This window comes from Schistocerca serialis, chromosome 3 (assembly GCF_023864345.2).
Source record: "Schistocerca serialis cubense isolate TAMUIC-IGC-003099 chromosome 3, iqSchSeri2.2, whole genome shotgun sequence".
NCBI lineage: Eukaryota > Metazoa > Arthropoda > Insecta > Orthoptera > Acrididae > Schistocerca > Schistocerca serialis.
The window spans coordinates 218,699,432-218,718,841 of NC_064640.1; the positions used below are offsets into that span (position 1 = coordinate 218,699,432).

Sequence of the window (19,410 nt, forward strand, 5' to 3'; positions counted from 1 at the left end):
AGTGACTAATATGTCTTCTAGGCATCAATGAGTGTTATTTTTATTCTAATTTCTGCAGATGATTGTCTTCAATTACATAGAAGACAAAGATGTTTTTCTAAAATTTTATACCAGACTGCTGGCAAAGCGTCTGGTCCACAATACGTCTGCTAGTTATGATGCAGAGCTGTCAATGATCTCTAACTTAAAACAGGCTTGTGGATATGTGTACACCTCAAAGATGCAAAGGATGTTCCAGGTATGAAAAATCTCTCTCTCTCTCTCTCTCTCTCTCTCTCTCTCTCTCTCTCTCTCTCTCTCTCCCACCCTCCACCTCCCTCCCTCCTTCCCTCCCTCCCCCTCCCCCACTGTGTGTGTGTGTGTGTGTGTGTGTGTGTGTGTGTGTAGGTGGATGGATGGATGCATGAGCACGTGTGCATGTGCATGTGCATGTCCTTTTTCATCTCATTCTTTATTTTAGAGCAGCTTTACATTGTACTGTTGACAGATACATTTTGTGCAACACTAAGTTAGCAAAGAGACAAAACACTGTAGTGTTTGCAAGTATAACCTTCACATGTTATGCTGAAAAATGTTGTGGAAATGGGATTCCCCTTACTGAAATTGTTATGATTCTTATCCTGAGTTAACTGAAGTGTTCAATGCTACTTTGCCACCTCACAACCAAACTGTCACCTTTCAACCTAACTTTGACCTCAAGCTACACTACAGATCAGCCTGTCACCACAACATACATTCCAAAAACTAATATAGACACACACACAGAAAATTTAAAAAAATACTGTCAGTGTTCTGTCCCCTTTCTGTGTGCACATGTTTGATGTCACCCTCCTTATCATCGTTATACTTTAAGTTATGGGATGAAGCTGCTACATGGGGGTTTTTTAGATTAGGTTCTTCCCCATGGGAAACAAACTACTGGCCCGAAAAATTACCAGTTCATGACACTGATGTGGGTGTGCCAACATATGGGTGTGCCAACTGTGGAAATTGTTAGTTCACCTAAACAGGTCATTCCAAAGGATTTAAATATGCTTAATCTCATGTTAGTAAATCGTCGAAGTGTCTGTCGCAAGATCACTGAGTTAATCTCCGAAATAAACAGTGGCAATGTGAATATTGTATTAGGTACTGAAAGCTGGTTGAAACCAGGCATAAAAAGCAGTGAAATTTTGAACTCTGATTTGACAATGTTTAGGAAGGATAGGAGTGATGCTATAGGAGGTGGTGTGTTCATTGCAGTTAAAAGCTGTTTAAATGCAGTTGAGAACGATACTGCATCGGACTGTGAAATAGTTTGGATAAAGCTTTCAAGCAGACTAGGATTGACCATTGTATTAGAATGTTTTTATAGACCACCAGCATCCACAACAAAAATCGCAGAATGTTTCAGGGAAAGTCTTGAACACATAGGAAGTAAATATCCAAATTATCCATTAGTTATAGGTGGAGACTTTAATCTAGCATCCATTGCCTGAGAAAATTACACGTTTATCACAGGGGGCTGAAGCAAAGATTCGTGTGAAGTTATTCTAGGAGTGCTCTCAACATACAACCTTGAGCAACTGGTTAGAATATCAACGTGAGATGGGAACATATTAGATATCTTGGCGACAAACAGACCTGATCTTTTTGAGGGAGTTAATCTAGAAGAAGGTATTAGCGACCATGATGTCGTTGTGGCTTCTCTTTTAGTGGAAGTTGCAAAAAAAAAACAAAGAAACAGTGTAGAATTTTCTTCTTTGGGAAAGCAAATAAAAGTGTCATTAATGAATGTCTTCATAGTCAGCACCAAGCATCCACCGTGGGACACAAAGATATTGAGCATCTTTGGTCGGAATTTAAAGGTATTGTTCACCACATGCTAGAGGAGTATGTGCCTAGTAAAAGTATGGGGGAGGGAAAGGATCCACCTTGGTACAACAAACACATTAGGAATTTGCTGAGAAAGCAGAGAATTTTGCACAGTCATTTTAAACATAGTCACTGCCCCGCTGACAAACAGAAATTATGCGAAATGAAAGCAGCTGTCAGAAGGACAATGAGAGACTCTTTTAATGAATTTGAAAGCAATATTTTATCTAAAGATTCTAAAAATACCCCAAAAAATTCTGGTTCTACGTAAAATCTATGAATGCTACAAATAATTCAATACCTTCTCTTGCTGACAGTATGGGTAATGTAACTGATGATGATAAACAGAAGGCCGAAATTCTAAACCTAGCTTTTAAAAACTTATTTACGATAGAGGACTGCAGCACCATTCCCCCTTTCAATGATCGAACAAATGAAAAGATGGCTGACATAGTGTTTAGTGTACCTGGGATTGTAAAACAGTTAAGATCATTAGACACCAGAAAGGCATCTGGCCCAGACGGTATTCCTGTAAGATTTCATGTTGACTATGCTACAAATATAGCACCATTCTTATCTGTCATCTATCAGAGATCATTGGAACGGCAGAAAGTTCCACGGGACTGGAAGAAGGCCCAGGTCATAGGGTTGAAAATCGGATGCACATAATTACTGGCCAATTTCACTGACATTGATTTGTTGTAGAATCATGGAACATATTTTGTGTTGAGACATAATGACCTTTCTAGACTCTGAGAAGCTCATCTGCAGAAACCAGCATGGTTTTAGGAAACAGCGGTCATGCGAGACACAGCTGGCCCTCTTTGTGCACGATATACAACAGGCTCTAGATACCGGCTCCCAGGTTGATGCCATATTTCTCGACTTTCAAAAGGCGTTCGACTCAGTTCCGCACTGTTGCTTGCTACAAAAAGTGCACGCTTACGGTCTATCCGATGACATATGCGGTTGGATAGAAAGTTTTCTAACAGACAGGGAGCAGTATGTCATCCTGAACGTGTTAACTTCAACAGAAGCAAGAGTAACTTCAGGTGTGCCCCAGGGCAGCGTAATAGGTCCTCGGCTTTTTACGATTTACATAAACAATCTGGTTGATGGTATTGACAGCGGCCTTAGACTGTTTGCCGATGATGCTGTAGTCTACAAAAAAGTAGTATCACACGAAAGTTGTGAACAAATCAATGAGGATTTGCAGAAAATAAATGTGTGGTGTAATGACTGGCAGTTATCTCTCAATTTTAGTAAGCGTAAGCTACTGCATATAACAAGGTGAAAATCCCCATTAATGTATGAGTAGAAAATAAATGATCAGTCTTTGGAAGCGGTATCATCAGTCAAGTATCTGGGTGTGACCTTTCGAAATGATCTCAAATGGAATGATCAGATTACACAAGTAACGGGTAAGGCGAACTCCAGATTGCAGTTTATTGATAGAACCCTGAAGCGATGCAGTCCTTCAAGAAAGGAAATTACTTATAATACATTAGTTCGTCCAGTCTTGGAGCACTGTTTGTCTGTATGGGACCCTTACCGGTTGGGTCTGATTCAAGAGATTGAGAAGGTCCAAAGAAGAGCGGCAAGATTCATGACTGGTACATTTAGCCATCGCGAGAGCATTACAAATCTCATAGAAAGTTTGAAGTGGGACACACTTGCAGTTAGTCGACGCACTAAACAGAAGGGGCTGTTCTCTAAATTCCGAAATCCAGTCTTCACCGAGGATGTAGAGCATATATTATTACCACCAACTTTCAAATCACATAATGATCATCATTCAAAGATAAGGGAAATAAGAGCTCGTACTGAGGCATTCAGATAGTCGTTTTTCCCTCGCGCGATCCGCGAGTGGAACAGAGGGGGGGAAATATGACTTTGGTGTGAATTGTGCCCTCCGCCACACACTGCTTGGTGGCTAGCGGAATATATATGTAGATGTAGATGTAGGTTCAGTTGATCCCTGGATACAACTTCCATGGGAATTAGATTCAACTATATAACCCTCATAAGAGGAAAATGCTCCTACTGTCAAACTGTAACACTGGTTAGTTATAAACACTGTGAATTAGTCAGGGAAACAAATATAGAAATTGTAAAATATGTTCCCAAAAATTAAGAGTTTTGGCCTAGTTTCAGTAATCATGTTCTATAACATTTTACAAAATCATGAAAATGTAAGATGACCAAGAAAGATGGATCAGCAGATAAGATGCTAAACTCATATTTCAGAGAGATGTGTTTCAAATCCCTATTCAGTCATTGGGATTACTTCAGGTGAATACTTTGAAAAGGCAATGAAGAAATTCCTGCCACATATTTGCCAGGTCTTGTGCTCAATCTTTGATTTACTGTGTCATTGGCTGGAAATTAAACTCTAATCTTTCTTTCTAAAATATTATGAAATAAATATCGGACAGAGCTGTACTTTCCAAGCTGCTGCAGATCAAAGCACAACTAAAAGATGACACAAATGGTAATGTTTACTACAAGAGATTTCTTAATCTGACAGAACAGAGGAATTGATTGGAGGAAATGAGATTATGTAGCGATTGAGTAGGAAAATCATACAGAACCCCATGTGTGTGAGCGCACAGCAGAACGGGATTATGAGGTGAAATATTAATTATAGTTAAGGTATGTGAACCTGAGAGGTGATAGGTGGCATAAAGGGCAGTTAACAAGCTGGACCTAAGGTAGGACAGACTGAGGATAAAAACAGAGTGGACATAAAAATGAACACCAATAGAGAAAAAGGACATAATCAGATGGTGGAGAAGCACCATAGGAAAGTAAGTTGTTGATAAAAATTGTAAAACTGAAGAGGAAGAGGGAAGGTTGGCACTAAGATACTTTACAAACAGTGAAGAAGTGATGGAAACCATTAAACTAAGTGAGAGTGGTGAAAATGGAGTTAGACAATGGAAAATATCAGGAGGACAAGAAGAATGTAATGGAGAATTACTTTGATAGGAATTGTTAACAGGAAACTCAAGCCATTGGCCAGTAGGAACCAAGCATGTATTGTTCCAGTTCAGGGGCTCCAGTTTAGGGGTTTTCATAATTGCGTAAATACATAGCTGGACAACAGTTGTAATTAAATGATACCTGACATGAGTGCTCATACATTTACCTTCAGTGACTTAGGTAATTTTTTTAGCAATGATATTCAAGTATATGTGATTGCAGTCTTTCTTGGTGTACTCCAATGATGAATTCTTTTTAGGTTATCAGCCGAGTGGTGGCATCATCTTAAACTCATTGAAACGTTGCGACAAGACAACGCCACCACTTGGCTGATAACCTGAGAAGAATTAATCAATCGATATTCAAGTATGTAGATTTGGAGTTTTTATTGTCATTAGAACCTTTGGTAAAAAATTACTATGATGAGGTGTCAAAGGGCCTGACCAGGGTTTTGTGGGGGTTGAGAGAGGGATGGAAAGCCTGGGGGATTGTTTATGGAAAACAGCAGCATGGATGGGCCTCATTTCAGAGCATTGTTTTATTTTCTCTATCACTATTTGACTGTAGTTTCATTAGAGATCATTATCTTCTCAATAAGAATTGTCTGATAACTCCAGTAAGTTCAAAATATGATACTTATGAGACTCTTGCATTATATGTTTGGAATTTTGATCTACACATGCGTCTGAGAGTAATTTTGGGCTCTGTGTGATGCTGAAAATTGACATTACAACCATTACTGTTCTGAAGTATGGTGACAGACACTGCTTTCATTATCTGTGTTTCCAGCAGAAAATTTCTGTTGTGATTTGTCAGATACATTGAGTAACATATCATGGAACAAGCAACATTTTGGCTGCATTCATTAAAAAAATGATTAATATAATACAATTAGTCTGTAGGTGGCAACAAAATGTTTTTCATTAGCATCTACTCTCAGACCATCCAACAGATCTTCATAGCATCAAAATATGAAATTGTGTAGAAGCTTACTGAATATCCCATCCATGCACATATTGATTTAATTGTAAAATGAATTCAAAGAGCTCGACTTGGCTCTGGGTACCACCAAGTCAGATAATACTTCTTTCTGTAAGCTGTGCATGATTTTACATCAGCCGCCTTGTAGTGCTTACTTCTGTTGTGTACAAAATTGGTACTTTTCAAGTTACTGATTGTAATTCCTTGAAACAGCTGAGGACAATACATCAGCATTGAATAAGGTGGTTATTGGCTGATCATTCTTCTCATAATATTTCCGTGATAGTTGTCAAAAGAGCATTTTCTTGCATAACAGATTAACTGCAACTGTACAAGAAATCAGGCTATTTATCTTTATAGATCTGTTGGCTGGGCAAGTAAATGGAGTGGCTCAACAGCAGTGAGAATCTGGAGCATTTTGTAAGCCGGGATAGAGCAGTGGTGATGGAAACTGAAGATGAAAGATTATTCTTCTTGTTGTCACATTTATCATTTGTTTTGGTTTGTTACCTGAGGTCTCATGGTACAAAAGTTGTCAATCATTAGCTATTACTGTCTAGAATATATATATATAGACACACACACACACAGTATTGTCTGTGGGACCCACCAGTTGCTTTATTCTATACAGCAGTAGATTTTATTCTTGTTACAACTGATATCAAGCACTATTTTTACCTACAGATTTTTGCCTAAAGCTATAATAAAATTAAAAGCAATTCTGCAAGCATCTTTGCTGTGTATACAACTCTGTTAATAACCTTTCTTTCTATAATTACTATCCTTTCAAAAATATAAAAACTGTTTTGGAATCAAATGAAATTTCCTTAGCACCTTGTACATTTATACACTGTATAAAGCAGTTGTTCTTGTTCACCAGGACCTTGGTGTTTCTAAAAACCTGAATGAGGAATTCAGAACATATCTGAATAATTCATGTAAGCCAATGGCCATAGATTTCAGTATCCAAGTACTTTCATCTGGTTCTTGGCCATTTCAGCAGCCACGTGGATTTACGATACCCAGAGAAGTAAGTACTACTCTTAAATAGCATGCTTGCTTTTGTAACAGGCCTTTGTGTGTGTGTTTACAAGACAGTTCCTGAAACATATATTGCATAAATTGATAGCTGTGATATGAGTTCAGTTACCTATCCAGATAGCCATACATGTTAAAGTACTGCTTTCTGGATGGTGAGAAGCACTGGCCCTGGAGACTGAATCCGCCCAGCAGCTTAATGACGAGGGTCAGAGTGCTGTCCAACATGGATGTGGTTTCTAAGCAATTTCCCACACGTGACTGAGTGAATACCAAGCTGATACCCAATTTCTGCATCAGTTACATGATTTGCAAACATTTAGAAAACTTTCATTCACTTTCACATGAATTATACTACATGCAAACAGTTGGAGTACACATATTCCATCCCTGGGTAGTAACAGATGATAGGAGGGGCATTTAGCCACCCCTTCAACTAACCATGCCAAACCAATTACTATCCATGCCAACCCTGTGCTGATGTGTGACTAAGGCACAAGAAGAAGAAGAAGAAGTAATATGAGCTCATTTTTTTCAACATAACATGGTTGCAACCACTGTGACACACAGGTGAGGGTCCCTGAAGGTTCAGTCATAAAGTAGGTGTGTCAAAATAATTGGGAAATGTTACTTTTGATTTTTGTTGTTGTTGTTGCTTGTGGTGGTGATTGTTTTCAGTCCAAAGACTGGTTTGATGCAGTTCTTTATGACTGCCTATCCTGTCCAAGCCCATTAATCATCTCTGAATAATTACTGCAACCCACATCCATTTGAACCTGCTTGCTGTACTTTGCTTTTCTCCCTTTACAATTTTTAACCTCCAAACCTCCCTCTATTACCAAACTGACTATTCTTTAATGCCTCAGGATGTGTTTTATTAATCAAACTCTTCTTTTAGTCAAATTGTGCCATAAATTTCTTTTTACCTCAGTTTGATTCAGTAGTACCACCTCATTGGTTATTCAGTCTACCTGTCTGACAGTCAGCATTGTGCTGTAGAACCACGTGCACTGCTTACTGTCCACATTTCTCTTCTGTACAAGGCCACACTCCAAATACCTTCAGAAAAGACTTACTAACACAGCAAAACTCATTTACTACTTTCAGTGTCTCAGTTCCTGATCTAATTCCCTTGGTATAACCCAGATTTAATTCTGCTACATTCCATTGTTGTTTTCCTTTTGTTAATATTCATCTTACAGCCTCCTTTAAAGACATTATTCATTCCATTCAATGGCTCTCCCAAGTACTTTGCTGCCTCTGATATAATTACAATGTCATGAGCAAATCTCAGTTTTTATCAATCTCCCTGATTTTTAATTCCTTTTTAAATTGTCTCACAGCTCTCTCAATTTTTTGGTATTTTCTTTTACTTATTGTTTGAGACATACATTGCAAGACTGAAGCACTCTTGGAACTAAATTATGGTTTTACTACACATCTATGTGCCAAAAATGTGCCCATAAATATGTCCAACATTAATGTAGAGGCTCTGTTCACTAAATGCACCAGAAATACATTATATCATATTGCTAAATGTGCTCTGAATCATGTTAGCAGAAAACTGGATGCTTGCTCTTCCTGTACAGTCTTTTCTGAAGTTTACAAAATTTGTAGAGCTTCCATTGTTTGGTATGACTTTACTTTTGATTTCTTCAACTTTTTCTGCTTTCTTCTTTTCCTCCATATTCAATTTTAGAGACCTTCCACTATTTCTCATCTTTGTCTACAAAATTTGTATATTTATTTTATCAAACTGTATTTCACACCACTGCATTTCTATTTATATTTATTTGATACTTTTGTTTTTGGTACCTCATTTTGTAGTTATTTTGCATATGTCCTGCCTTGTCAGCTCCATTCTACATGTATTTACATAGAGATGGATTCTCTGGAATTACAAATAAGAAAATTTTGTGTTAACAATAACATGACAAATAATACTGATATGGAGGTTTTTGACAATGTTATGCAAAATAGGCTGTTTTTGTGAAATGTAGTAAAACTTGACATTTTCTTCATTCCTATGTAAAAATGTTGATAATCTGAAAGCAGCAGGTACCAAACATTATAAATGATAGTGAGGGAATATGGAATAGTTGTAGGTAAACAACTAGAATTCTCTCAGATACAGATTTATTCACACTTAGCTTCTACACAGATACAAGTCCGGAGGCTAACTGCCGTTAGCGTCCAACATCCTGCCCAAAGCCCTCTCCTCAAAGATAGCACACTTATGCACTGAACAAATATCGATATTTATGGCGCTCTATGCCACATAGCCCCCCCCCCCGCACAGTATGAAGTACGTCCCTGTGAATTGGGGGGGGGGGGGGGGGTGAGAAGTTAGGAAGGTAACTTACAGTTCTTGTGCGTCAGGAGGAAGTGGTCGACTGGTAGGAGACTGGGGGGTGAAACTCGGTACGTCAACGGCGAAGTCAGCAAGCGACGCTGGCGGCTGAAGACGACGAGCCGTCCTGGAGTGGAGGTGTAGCACTTCATCAGCCGGCAGGCGGAGAATCACCTTGCCAGAAGGCCTAACAAAGGCATGCAAATTGCCACACGCAGCACTTCTGCTCAATTTAAATCGGCGCACCGCACGAGATTCTGCACTTCCTCCCGCAACATTGTCACACGCGAGTACCACACACGCCGTATCGCCATCTACGACAACAGATAATTTATGTATGTCATCAGGGTGTACATGTGTTGTGAATTCTTCGGTGGCACCTGTACGAGCAAGGGTAGGGAGGCAGGGAGGTGTGGCAAAGCCATGGCAGGGGGAAGTATCGTCTAAGAGGGGGGTGGCAGGTGCACTGGACTGTGCAGGAGACAACCTCGAGCGATCAGCTGACAGACGAGGGAGCGTGACCGAAGGCAACGAGGAGCCAGCGTGGCTTGAATGGCATGACAAAGAGCTGTCACATGAAGATGGTAACACAATGGTAGAATCCGAGTTGTTGGCAGTTCGACTGCGAGAGCTGTGAGGAGTGAAGCCCCGAAAAGATTGGCCACTCGAATTAGATGAACGCGGAGAAGGAGCAGTGCTCGGCAGAGAAGCACGCTGTGGAGAATCAATACCCAAATGCATGGTATGGGAAGATGGATGGCCGCTCAAAGCAGGAGTGGTAGAAATAGGGGCGGAATCAGGGAGGTTCACCTGAGGCTCAATGAAAGCTGGTTTCACTCGATTGAGTGAGACCGTGGTTACAGAGTCTTTTATGAGGAGATCCATGTTATTCTCAGAGCGTTTGATGACCTTGTAAGGACCTTTGTAGGGTGCCTGAAGTGGGGCTTTGACTGAGTCGTCTCTGAGAAACATGTACTCACAAGCGTCTAGCGTGCGCGGTACGTACACGCGCGGAGGTGTATGAGCAGCCGGAGGTGGCAGCTGAATTTTGCTGCAGTGCAAGCGAACCCGCTCGAGAAGTGAAGAGAGTTCAGAGGGCTGCGGGAGTGGGGTGGGAGTGACTAATTCTCCAGGCAAAACCAGAGGTTGGCCATACATAAACTCAGCTACGGAACCCTTGAGGTCTTCCTTGAAAGTCGCACGAAGGCCAAGAAGCACGAAGGGCAGTGCCTCTGTCCATAGTGAGTCATGGCAACACAGGGTAGACTTTAAGGTGTGATGCCATCGCTTGACAAGCCCATTGCTTTGGGGGTGGTATGCAGAAGTATGAATTTTGACAATACCACACATTTTACATAGGTCAGAGAAAACTGAAGACTCGAATTGTCGCCCCTGGTCAGTGGTGAGGTAAACAGGTGAGCCAAATCTAGAGATCCACGAATCTAAGAATGCTCGACTTACTGTCTCAGAGGTAATGTTTGGAATAGGCACAGCCTCAGCCCACCGAGTCATCCTGTCAATAGCTGTAAACAAGTAATGGAAACCCTCGGAGGGGGGCAAAGGGCCTACGAGGTCAACATGAACATGGTGAAACCGGCCTGGCGGTTGGGCAAAACAGCCAAGGGGTGGGGAAGTGTGCCTGTAAACTTTTTTCTGTTGACACAACATGCATGCCCTTGCCCAAGACTGACAGTTGCGGCGCATGTCTCTCCAGACAAACCGTTCAGCTACCAGACGGGTGGGAGCTTTGACACCGGGTTGTGCTAATGTGTGTAGTTTGTCAAAGACCTGGCATTGAAGGGGCTTAGGAATGAATGGCCACAACATACCAGTCGATTCATCACACCACACTAAGTCAGATATGCCAGGGAAAGTAGAGCGTACCGGTTGGAGAGAGGAGCTGTGGTCCGAAATTAACTGCATGGTATCGGGGTCCGCCGATTGCAACCGAGGTAGGTCCGTTAGGTCAATTAAGGTTGTGACAGCACCAACACGCGAGAGAAAATCAGCAACCACATTGTCCACTCCTCGGATGTAGCGAATGTCATTTGTAAATTGCAAGATGTAATCGATGTGACGAAAGCGTCGTGGGGGCAGATCAGCCGCAGGATTTTTTATGGCAGGAACCAACGGCTTGTGATCAGTGAGCACATAGAAATCTCGTCCCTTAACATCAGTTCTGAAGTGTCTTATGGCCTCGTAAACTGCAAGTAATTCTCTGTCGAATGCTGAGTATTTCTCCTGCGCGTTGTTTAGCTTTTTTGAGAAAAACTAAAGGGGGGTCGTAACATCGTTGTATGTCTGACTCAGTACTGCGCCGATAGCATTGTCACTAGCGTCAATAGTGATAAACATTGTGGCGTCCACACGTGGGTGAGCAATAGTGACAGCGGAGGCCAACAGCTGTTTGAGTTCGTTAAATGCCTTGTCCATGTCTGGTGTCCATGGTACCTGGCGGGTGCCAGAAGTTTGTGGGCCAGTGAGAGCATCTGTGAGAGGAGCCTGCACCGCAGAAGCGGCTGGCAAATGTTTTTGGTAATAATTAACTGTTCCGATGAACCTGCGTAATTCTCTATAGGTCTGAGGGTGTAGCATCTCGAGAACAGGCTTAATCTTGTCCTGCGGTGGTGTCAGACCGTCCGATGACACAACATAACTTAGGAATGTGACGGATGACTGGTGCAATTGAGTCTTTTTATTGTTCAGTTCAATACCAGCGGCTGCTAAAATATCTGTCACGACTTGAACACGCTCCTCATTCTGTTCCAAAGAAGAAGCAAAAACCAATATGTCGTCCATGTATACGAAACAAAAGTCTAGATGGGATAAAGTTTGATTGATGAAACGCTGCCACATTTGTGGGGCGTTTTTCAACCCAAACGGGATAAATTTGTATTGGAACAACCCGAAGGGAGTGGTTATGGCAGTCTTTTCAATGTCCTCCGGAGCCATGGGAATCTGATGAAATGCATGCTTACAGTCCAAAACAGAGAAGTACTTTGCACCTGCGAGCGCATGATTGAAGTCTGCAATGTGTGGGACCGGATATTTATCAATGATGGTTCAGGCATTTAAACGCCTATAGTCTCCGACCATACGCCAAGTACCGTCTTTCTTTTGGTCAAACAGGATAGGGCTAGCCCAGCAACCGGAAGAAGGTTCAATTATTCCCTTTTGTAATAGATCATCCAATTGTTCTTTTGCAATTTTCATAAATTCCAGCTTGAGGCGGCATGGGCGTTGCGATATGGGTGGCCCATCGGTTAGACGTAACCGATGAACTGTGCCATTAGTGACCACTGCAATACGTGGCGCGGCACGACAGTCAGGTGTCCGTGAAGCGGAGCAGGCAGTCGTGGACGGGCAAAGCTGTGGCGCTGAGGGCACGGAAGTACAGGTGTGCTCGTAGGCTGCGTAAAGGCCGCACGCGTGTTAACATGGGCGAGGTTGGTACACTGGTTCTTGGTAGCTGGCTGTGCCGCTACGAGCGCTGTAGGCACGAGTGGGTGTGGCCAAACAGGAGATGGCCATAGTTCATTGCCACGAGCTTGGCAAGTTAATTGTCCATTCAGAACACAAGGAGCATGAGCACTCGGGCATACGCTATCATTACAAAAGGGGGTGCTGACACAGTTTACAGAGTTCACAACATTGTCGTTAACGTGCGCGGGCATGGGAACACCAGATTGGCACAGACTGACCTTGTCTGTAGCCGACGAGTCGTCTGCTTGTAGTGCCGCGAGGCATTGTTGTGTGGAGGCCAACTCGTGGTGTATGTTGCGGAGATGCAGCAGCATTTCCGTATGTTCCATCCGCAGCTTCGAAGACTTGGCGCACTCCACTAGCCACTTGTTTGTCCAAGATTGCAGCTTCAAGGATAGGTTTACACACTTCTTAGCACAGCACCCATGTTTGGTGTTAGCCGAACTGTCACTCAGCGGAGCGAAAGGAATATGTTTGCTGGGGGGGGGGGGGGGGGGGGGGGTAATAGACAGTATTTTGCACAAAATCTAGTGACAACTGATAGTGCTTGAGGAAATCAATTCTGAGAATAGGTTCTTCAATTGTTGACACTAGAAACGTCCACTCCAGCTTGCACTCGGGCGAAAGTTTCACTGTATACAAAGTGGAACCCGAACACTGTAGGGTAGACAAGTTCACTGCACGAAGTACTGTTTTGTGTGGTTGCACTTTATTGGTTGCTAGGCGAACCGGCTGCAAAGAGACGTCTGCGCCAGTGTCTACCAGAAAACATACACCTGATCGTAAATCGCAAACATAGACTCGACCACACTTACTGCTGTTGTCCGAAACGGAGTGCAACGTAGGATGGTGCCTGTTGTTTACATCACAGGAGGTGGCACCGTAGCCTACCTGCGGTTGGAGTTTGGGTAAGAACACGGTGACTGGCATTTGCAAGCTTGCTCCCCAAATCTCGCGTGGAAGAAACAGTAAGGTTGGGTGGGCCTGTGCTCCTGTGGGTAATAGCTAGGTGACGGAGTATGTGCCCCAGAGTCCTACACAGAGGCCAATCCACTGTTGTTGCGGGGAGTTGAAGGTGCAGGCAGGGCGGCTAGTTTAACGAATTTGTTATTAGCAGCACCAGACAAGGGCAAGAAAGCGTCTTAGTGCAGTCACGTCCAGAATGCAGTGCACGGAGTATGCTCTGTCGGTGGCGCGTAAACATTCATTTACTGGCCTATCTTCATACACAGAGATTGCAGTCTGGACAGGCAAAGGCAGCTTTTCAGTCCAGATTTCTGCGAGCGTGTCATCAGGCATAACTTGCTCATCGACGAGAAGACGGATGCACCGCCACAGCTGGGATGGAGACCTGTCGCCGAGACACTCTTTGTAGATGAGCTGTCGCACATTTTCTCTCCTGGTTTTAGAGACGCGCTCCAGTATCGTCTGTTTCACCACAGCATGCTTCCCTGCTAGGGGGGGTGCTTTGACCAGATCGTAAATTAAATTGAGGTGGTCGTGAAGATGGTTCATGAGGCAGGCGAAGCATGCGTCATCATCCAAAGCACAGACATTGAATGTTTGCTCAATCAGGTTAAACCAGAACTCCGGGTGAGCGGGTTTGAAGTCTGGTAGTTTCGGCAGATTCGGCACTGCAGTCACTGCGGAGGTGCGCCTATTACTTCGGACGGAAGTAGCGCATGCAGAAGATAGCGAGTCCGAATTATTGGCGTCCCATAATGCAGGAATCGCGAAATTCACTTGACACCGGGGGGGGGGGGGGGGGGGGCGGCGGCGGCTGAGAAGCGACGGACGCTCGAACGGTGTGAGGATCCTAGTCAAAATGTGCATTCTCATTGACGTGGTAGCTCGGAGAGAAGCCACAAGTACTTAAGTGTGCCGATGAATGTCCGTTATGCACACAGTATTCACTCGACCGTGAGTGGTTGTAGATGTCGGAGTAATTACTGTCCAGCACAGAATTGTTGACTTGATTAGAAGCAACACAAGGATCCCACACACATCCACTAGGATGCACACTCGGTGTGATATTTGCTGTTTGGCGAGCATTGAACACCTGTCGACTAGCCGGCGCGGAAGGATACACACGTGGCGGGAACTGATTCGAGTTTGAATTTACTACTGGATTTTCCAAAGTAGCAAAACCTCGCTCGACGCCACGAACTGTATTGAATTGTGCGTTCGACACAGGAGGGAAGGTCTAGGCTAACAAAGCCAGAGTCCACGACTGTTGGTGGTTGGAAGAAACTGGCGGCATTCGATGAATTCCACTGCATGTTCTGGCTGAAGGATTCCGAAGATTCTTGCGGCATGTCCACTATGACGGCAGGAGTGCTGGAGAGGTGTTGCTGAAATCTGGGTGGCGGTGAGTGCTGAAAGGCCACTGTCTGGAGCTGAACAAAGGCCCTCGCGATCGCGGAGAAGCCCGATGCGGTAGGCGCGTAAATAACCTTCGGGCGGTAACTCAGACGCGTATTACACAAAAAACGGGGTCACCAGTGAGGGAATATGGAATAGTTGTAGGTAAACAACTAGAATTCTCTCAGATACAGATTTATGCACACTTAGCTTCTATACAGATACAAGTCCGGAGGCTAACTGCCGTTAGCGTCCAACATCCTGCCCAAAGCCCTCTCCTCAAAGATAGCACACTTATGCACTGAACAAATATCGATATTTATGGCGCTCTATGGCACAATAGTTATCTAATGCTGAAATTAGAGATTAACTTTTTGTCAAGGTTGAGGTACGGGAGAGTGTTGTACCTTGAAACACTTTTCAGACTTTAGCGTCTAGCCAGCCCTGTAAAAATTTTGATATATTTCCTTATTCCATTTTGAAATGATAGCATACTATATTCTATTCAAATTTAAAAGTGTTGCAATTAAAACAAATCTTGTAAATACTGCATTTTATAGCCTGTGTGTTACATTATTACTGTACAACACACCAGTAATTAGTAAGTGAAATCAAATTATAAAGAAGAATTATCAAAACCCAGTTAGAAGTTACTTAAAAAAAAAATAGAAGCTATTGGCAACTAACAAAAATTTCCATTTTCAAGACAGGAAAAATTGTTAAGACATTAAAGAAACTCAGTTCACTTCCAAATATTACATGCTTCATGGTAAAGCAACCTGTTTCAGTGTACAAGAAGGTGTATGATTGATGAAGTATGGGGTAACCATCCACATGTTAGGTAACTTGTTTTAAAAATATACAGAATTTTACTTGCCATAGGGCGGCCGAAGTGGCCGAGCGGTTATAGGCGCTTCAGTCTGGAACCACGCGACCGCTACGGTCGCAGGTTCGAATCCTCCCTCGGGCATGGATGTGTGTGTCGTCCTTAGGTTAGTTAGGTTTAAGTAGTTCTAAGTTCTAGGGGACTGATGACCTCAGATGTTGAGTCCCATAGTGCTCAGAGCCATTTGAACCATTTTTTTTACTTGCCATAAAACTCTCTACCCTCCAGATAACTTTAATATATTATAAACCACTTAAATATCTAGAGCTCACAATATTTACAAGCCCTCAACAAAACACAGCCTCATGTCTCACAATAACAAAAACAATAGAAAATGCTGGAAACTGCTTGTGGCAGTTTATGGTACACATCCCTTGATCTGATTCACGGATCAGTCACTAGACACTAGCCACCCACCCACCAGGAAACATCATCATGTGCTCCTGTGTATACTGTCCTGCAGGTACAACACTCTCCTCCATGTACATAACCTTAAAATTTTAATTCATTTCCTGTGCAAAGAACTGATGCCTCACAAACCCCATTCTGGTAACAGTTCTACCCACTGGTATCACATTTGCTGACTATTCTGTACAACAAACTGTACCAAAAAATAAAGTGTTTTAGGGAGATCTGAGGTGGTGCATCAATTAAACTGTTAATTTTTGTAGTGTGCAAATAAATGTGAAAAGAACAAAATATGGAACTTAAACTTTGCAAACATGTAAATTAGCATGGCACCTGCCTGATTCGCTTCATTTCTATCAGCCAATGAAGCCCCAGGCTACACTATAGATCAGGCTGTCACCACAAACTTCACTTCAGTAAAACTAATATTGAGTATATATTGAAATAAGCAATCTCATTGTTGTTTTGTATCACCAGAAACACATTTGTGTGACATTGCCTGCCCTGTGCTGTTATTGGCTGATAAAATTAAACCGAGCAGGCTCCATCTTGATGTATGTGTTTGTGAAATAGTATTGTGTTTGGCAGTATTCATATTCATAGATGTGCCCTATGAAAATATTCAATTTAATTGATGCACCAGATTAAGATCTCTCAAAAACATGTCATTTCTGGTACAGTTTCTTGTGCAACAGTGCCAGGAAATGTGATGTCACTGGATAAAATTTTTATCTCTATTCCCAGCTACAAATCCACTTCTAATGATCTTGATGTCAATGGGACATTAAATGCTAATCGTCCTTCCTTCCAAGTTACAATGGCTTGGAGATGGATTCATTATTGTGGGAAATGGAAATTTTTGTGATAAAACCAGCAAACTTCTAAAAAAAACATGAAGAAAGAAATACTTCAGGCAGAAGTGAAGGAAACATTGAAACACACTGCGTTCCAACTTCAAACTAGGTTGCCAACTTTTACGGCCACAGATCCTTGCAAGTCTGTGTTCACAGTCCTAGGTTCTTGTCTTAACTCTAGGGTGATAATGAACTCTTTTAATGTTGACATGGCCCGTTATGTATATCTGGAATGGCAGTTTTCAGCAGTATAGTGTTTTTAAAATCTCTTCAGAGTCTACTGGAAAGCACCTTTCCATGCAACCAGAAAATATAAACAATGTCAATTGGCTGCTGTTGTACTGAAGGTAGTTTGTCTTCCATCTTCAAATATAGACCCCAAGCTGGTGTTTTCACACTGTAATGAAGTATTGGCTAATGTGTCTCAAGAGAACTTGGAAGTTATGAGACTGCTTTCCTTTTAAATGTTTTCAACAGTGCTTGATTGCAGAGTTACATGTTATTTTGTTGATTAGGTTTAATAGGTTCAACACAAATGGTTTTCTTCCAATAACTGAAATAAATGTGATGTGTTGTGACAATAAATGCAAAGTAATTTGTAAGTATATGCACATTGTTATAACGTCAAGTTGAACACACATATTTTGAAATGACACAACACATTTAAGTCACTGAGGAAGTTGACAAAGCAAGACATGTGAACCCGGTAACATTTGAATGAGCACTGAGTCCAAGTCTAGCGGCCGCTGGCTGGCTGGCTGGCCGCTTAGGTGGCACGGCTGCTGCATGGCTGGCAGACAGCGCCACATGTAGACGACGAGCGTAATTGTGCGGCGGCACTTTGAATGATCGGCGAGTCACAACACTTTTCCCCCCTTTGAAATTTTTGCACTGGTCTTGATGGAGGTGGCCTGTAGATTGCTAACGTCCATAGGTGTTGTTTGACTGGCCGTAAAGTCTCGAGGAGGAGGCTTCCCGTACGGACGGAAGTGTCCCCGATGATACCGGGTCGAGATGACAGGAGACATATGGGTCGAATCGGCTGGGGCCCCATGCACCAATCTGCCCGTTGCGGCAAGTCCAGTTGATATAACAGGAGACATGAGTGATGGACTTCATCTAGAGTCGGATTTGCCAACTGAAGGGCACGTTGCCGAACTTCTTTGTCGGGCGCCGACCGGATAATAGCATCCCGTACCATGGAATCGGCATAGGATTCTTTGTGAATGTCAGTAACAAATTGACACTTTCGACTGAGGCCGTGAAGTTCAGCAGCCCAAGCGTGATAGGATTGATGCGGTTGTTTTTGACAACGATAAAAGGCAACACGAGAGGCTACCACATGCGTTTGCTTGTGAAAATAGACAGATAGAAGTGAGCACATTTCAGCAAAGGACAAACACGCAGGATATTTCAAAGGAGCCAATTGCGACAACAACCGATACATTTGAGGTGAAATCCATGAAAGGAACGGAGAGTTACATGTTTGTTTGTCCGTGACATGAAATGCCAAGAAGTGCTGTCGAAGACGTTTCTCATAATGAGACCAGTCTTCCGCTGTCTCGTAGTAAGGAGGAAAAGGAGGTATAGACAATGACGAGGAACGCCTTACATGTTTGTTTGTCCATGACATGAAATGCCAAGAAGTGCTGTCGAAGACGTTTCTCGTAATGAGGCCAGTCTTCCGCTGTCTCATAGTAAGGAGGAAAAGGAGGTATAGACAATGACGAGAAACGCCCCGCATTTGATGCCGCGATGAAATCGCGAATCGCTGATGTTAGAAGCGTTTGCTGTTCAATGAGACCTTGCAACAGTTCCTTGACAGTAGCCATGGAAACCTGTGGGTCAACAATGAAAAGGAAAAATCCACTACCTCGTCGCCAATTGTTTAATGTCAAGTTGAACACATATATTTCGAAACTACACAACACATTTAAGTCACTGAGTAAGTTGACAAAGTAAGATATGTGAACACAGTAACATTCGAATGAGCACTGAGTCCGCTGGCTGGCTGGCCGCTTAGGTGGCGCGGCTGCTGCACGGCTGGCAGACAGCGCCGCATGTAGACGACATGCGTAATTGCGCGGCAGCACTTTGAATGATCTGCGAGTCACAACACACATAAGGTTTGGTTCCATGGGGAAGGAAATGTGCCCAGAAGCTATGTTTATTTCAAGTAGTAAAGGGTGCAGCAATCAGTCACAAATAATTTT

At 42.7% G+C, this 19,410-nt stretch overlaps 1 protein-coding gene across 1 annotated transcript in view; it reads left to right on the forward strand.

The window, feature by feature from the left end:
• Window positions 1-19,410, forward strand: part of LOC126469950 (cullin-1-like) — a 233,915-nt gene that overhangs the window by 143,305 nt on the left and 71,200 nt on the right. Inside the window, exons 10-11 of the mRNA XM_050097360.1 lie at window positions 59-238; window positions 6,698-6,847. Of these exons, the coding sequence (XP_049953317.1) occupies window positions 59-238; window positions 6,698-6,847 (330 nt within the window). The remainder of the gene's footprint in view (window positions 1-58; window positions 239-6,697; window positions 6,848-19,410) is intronic.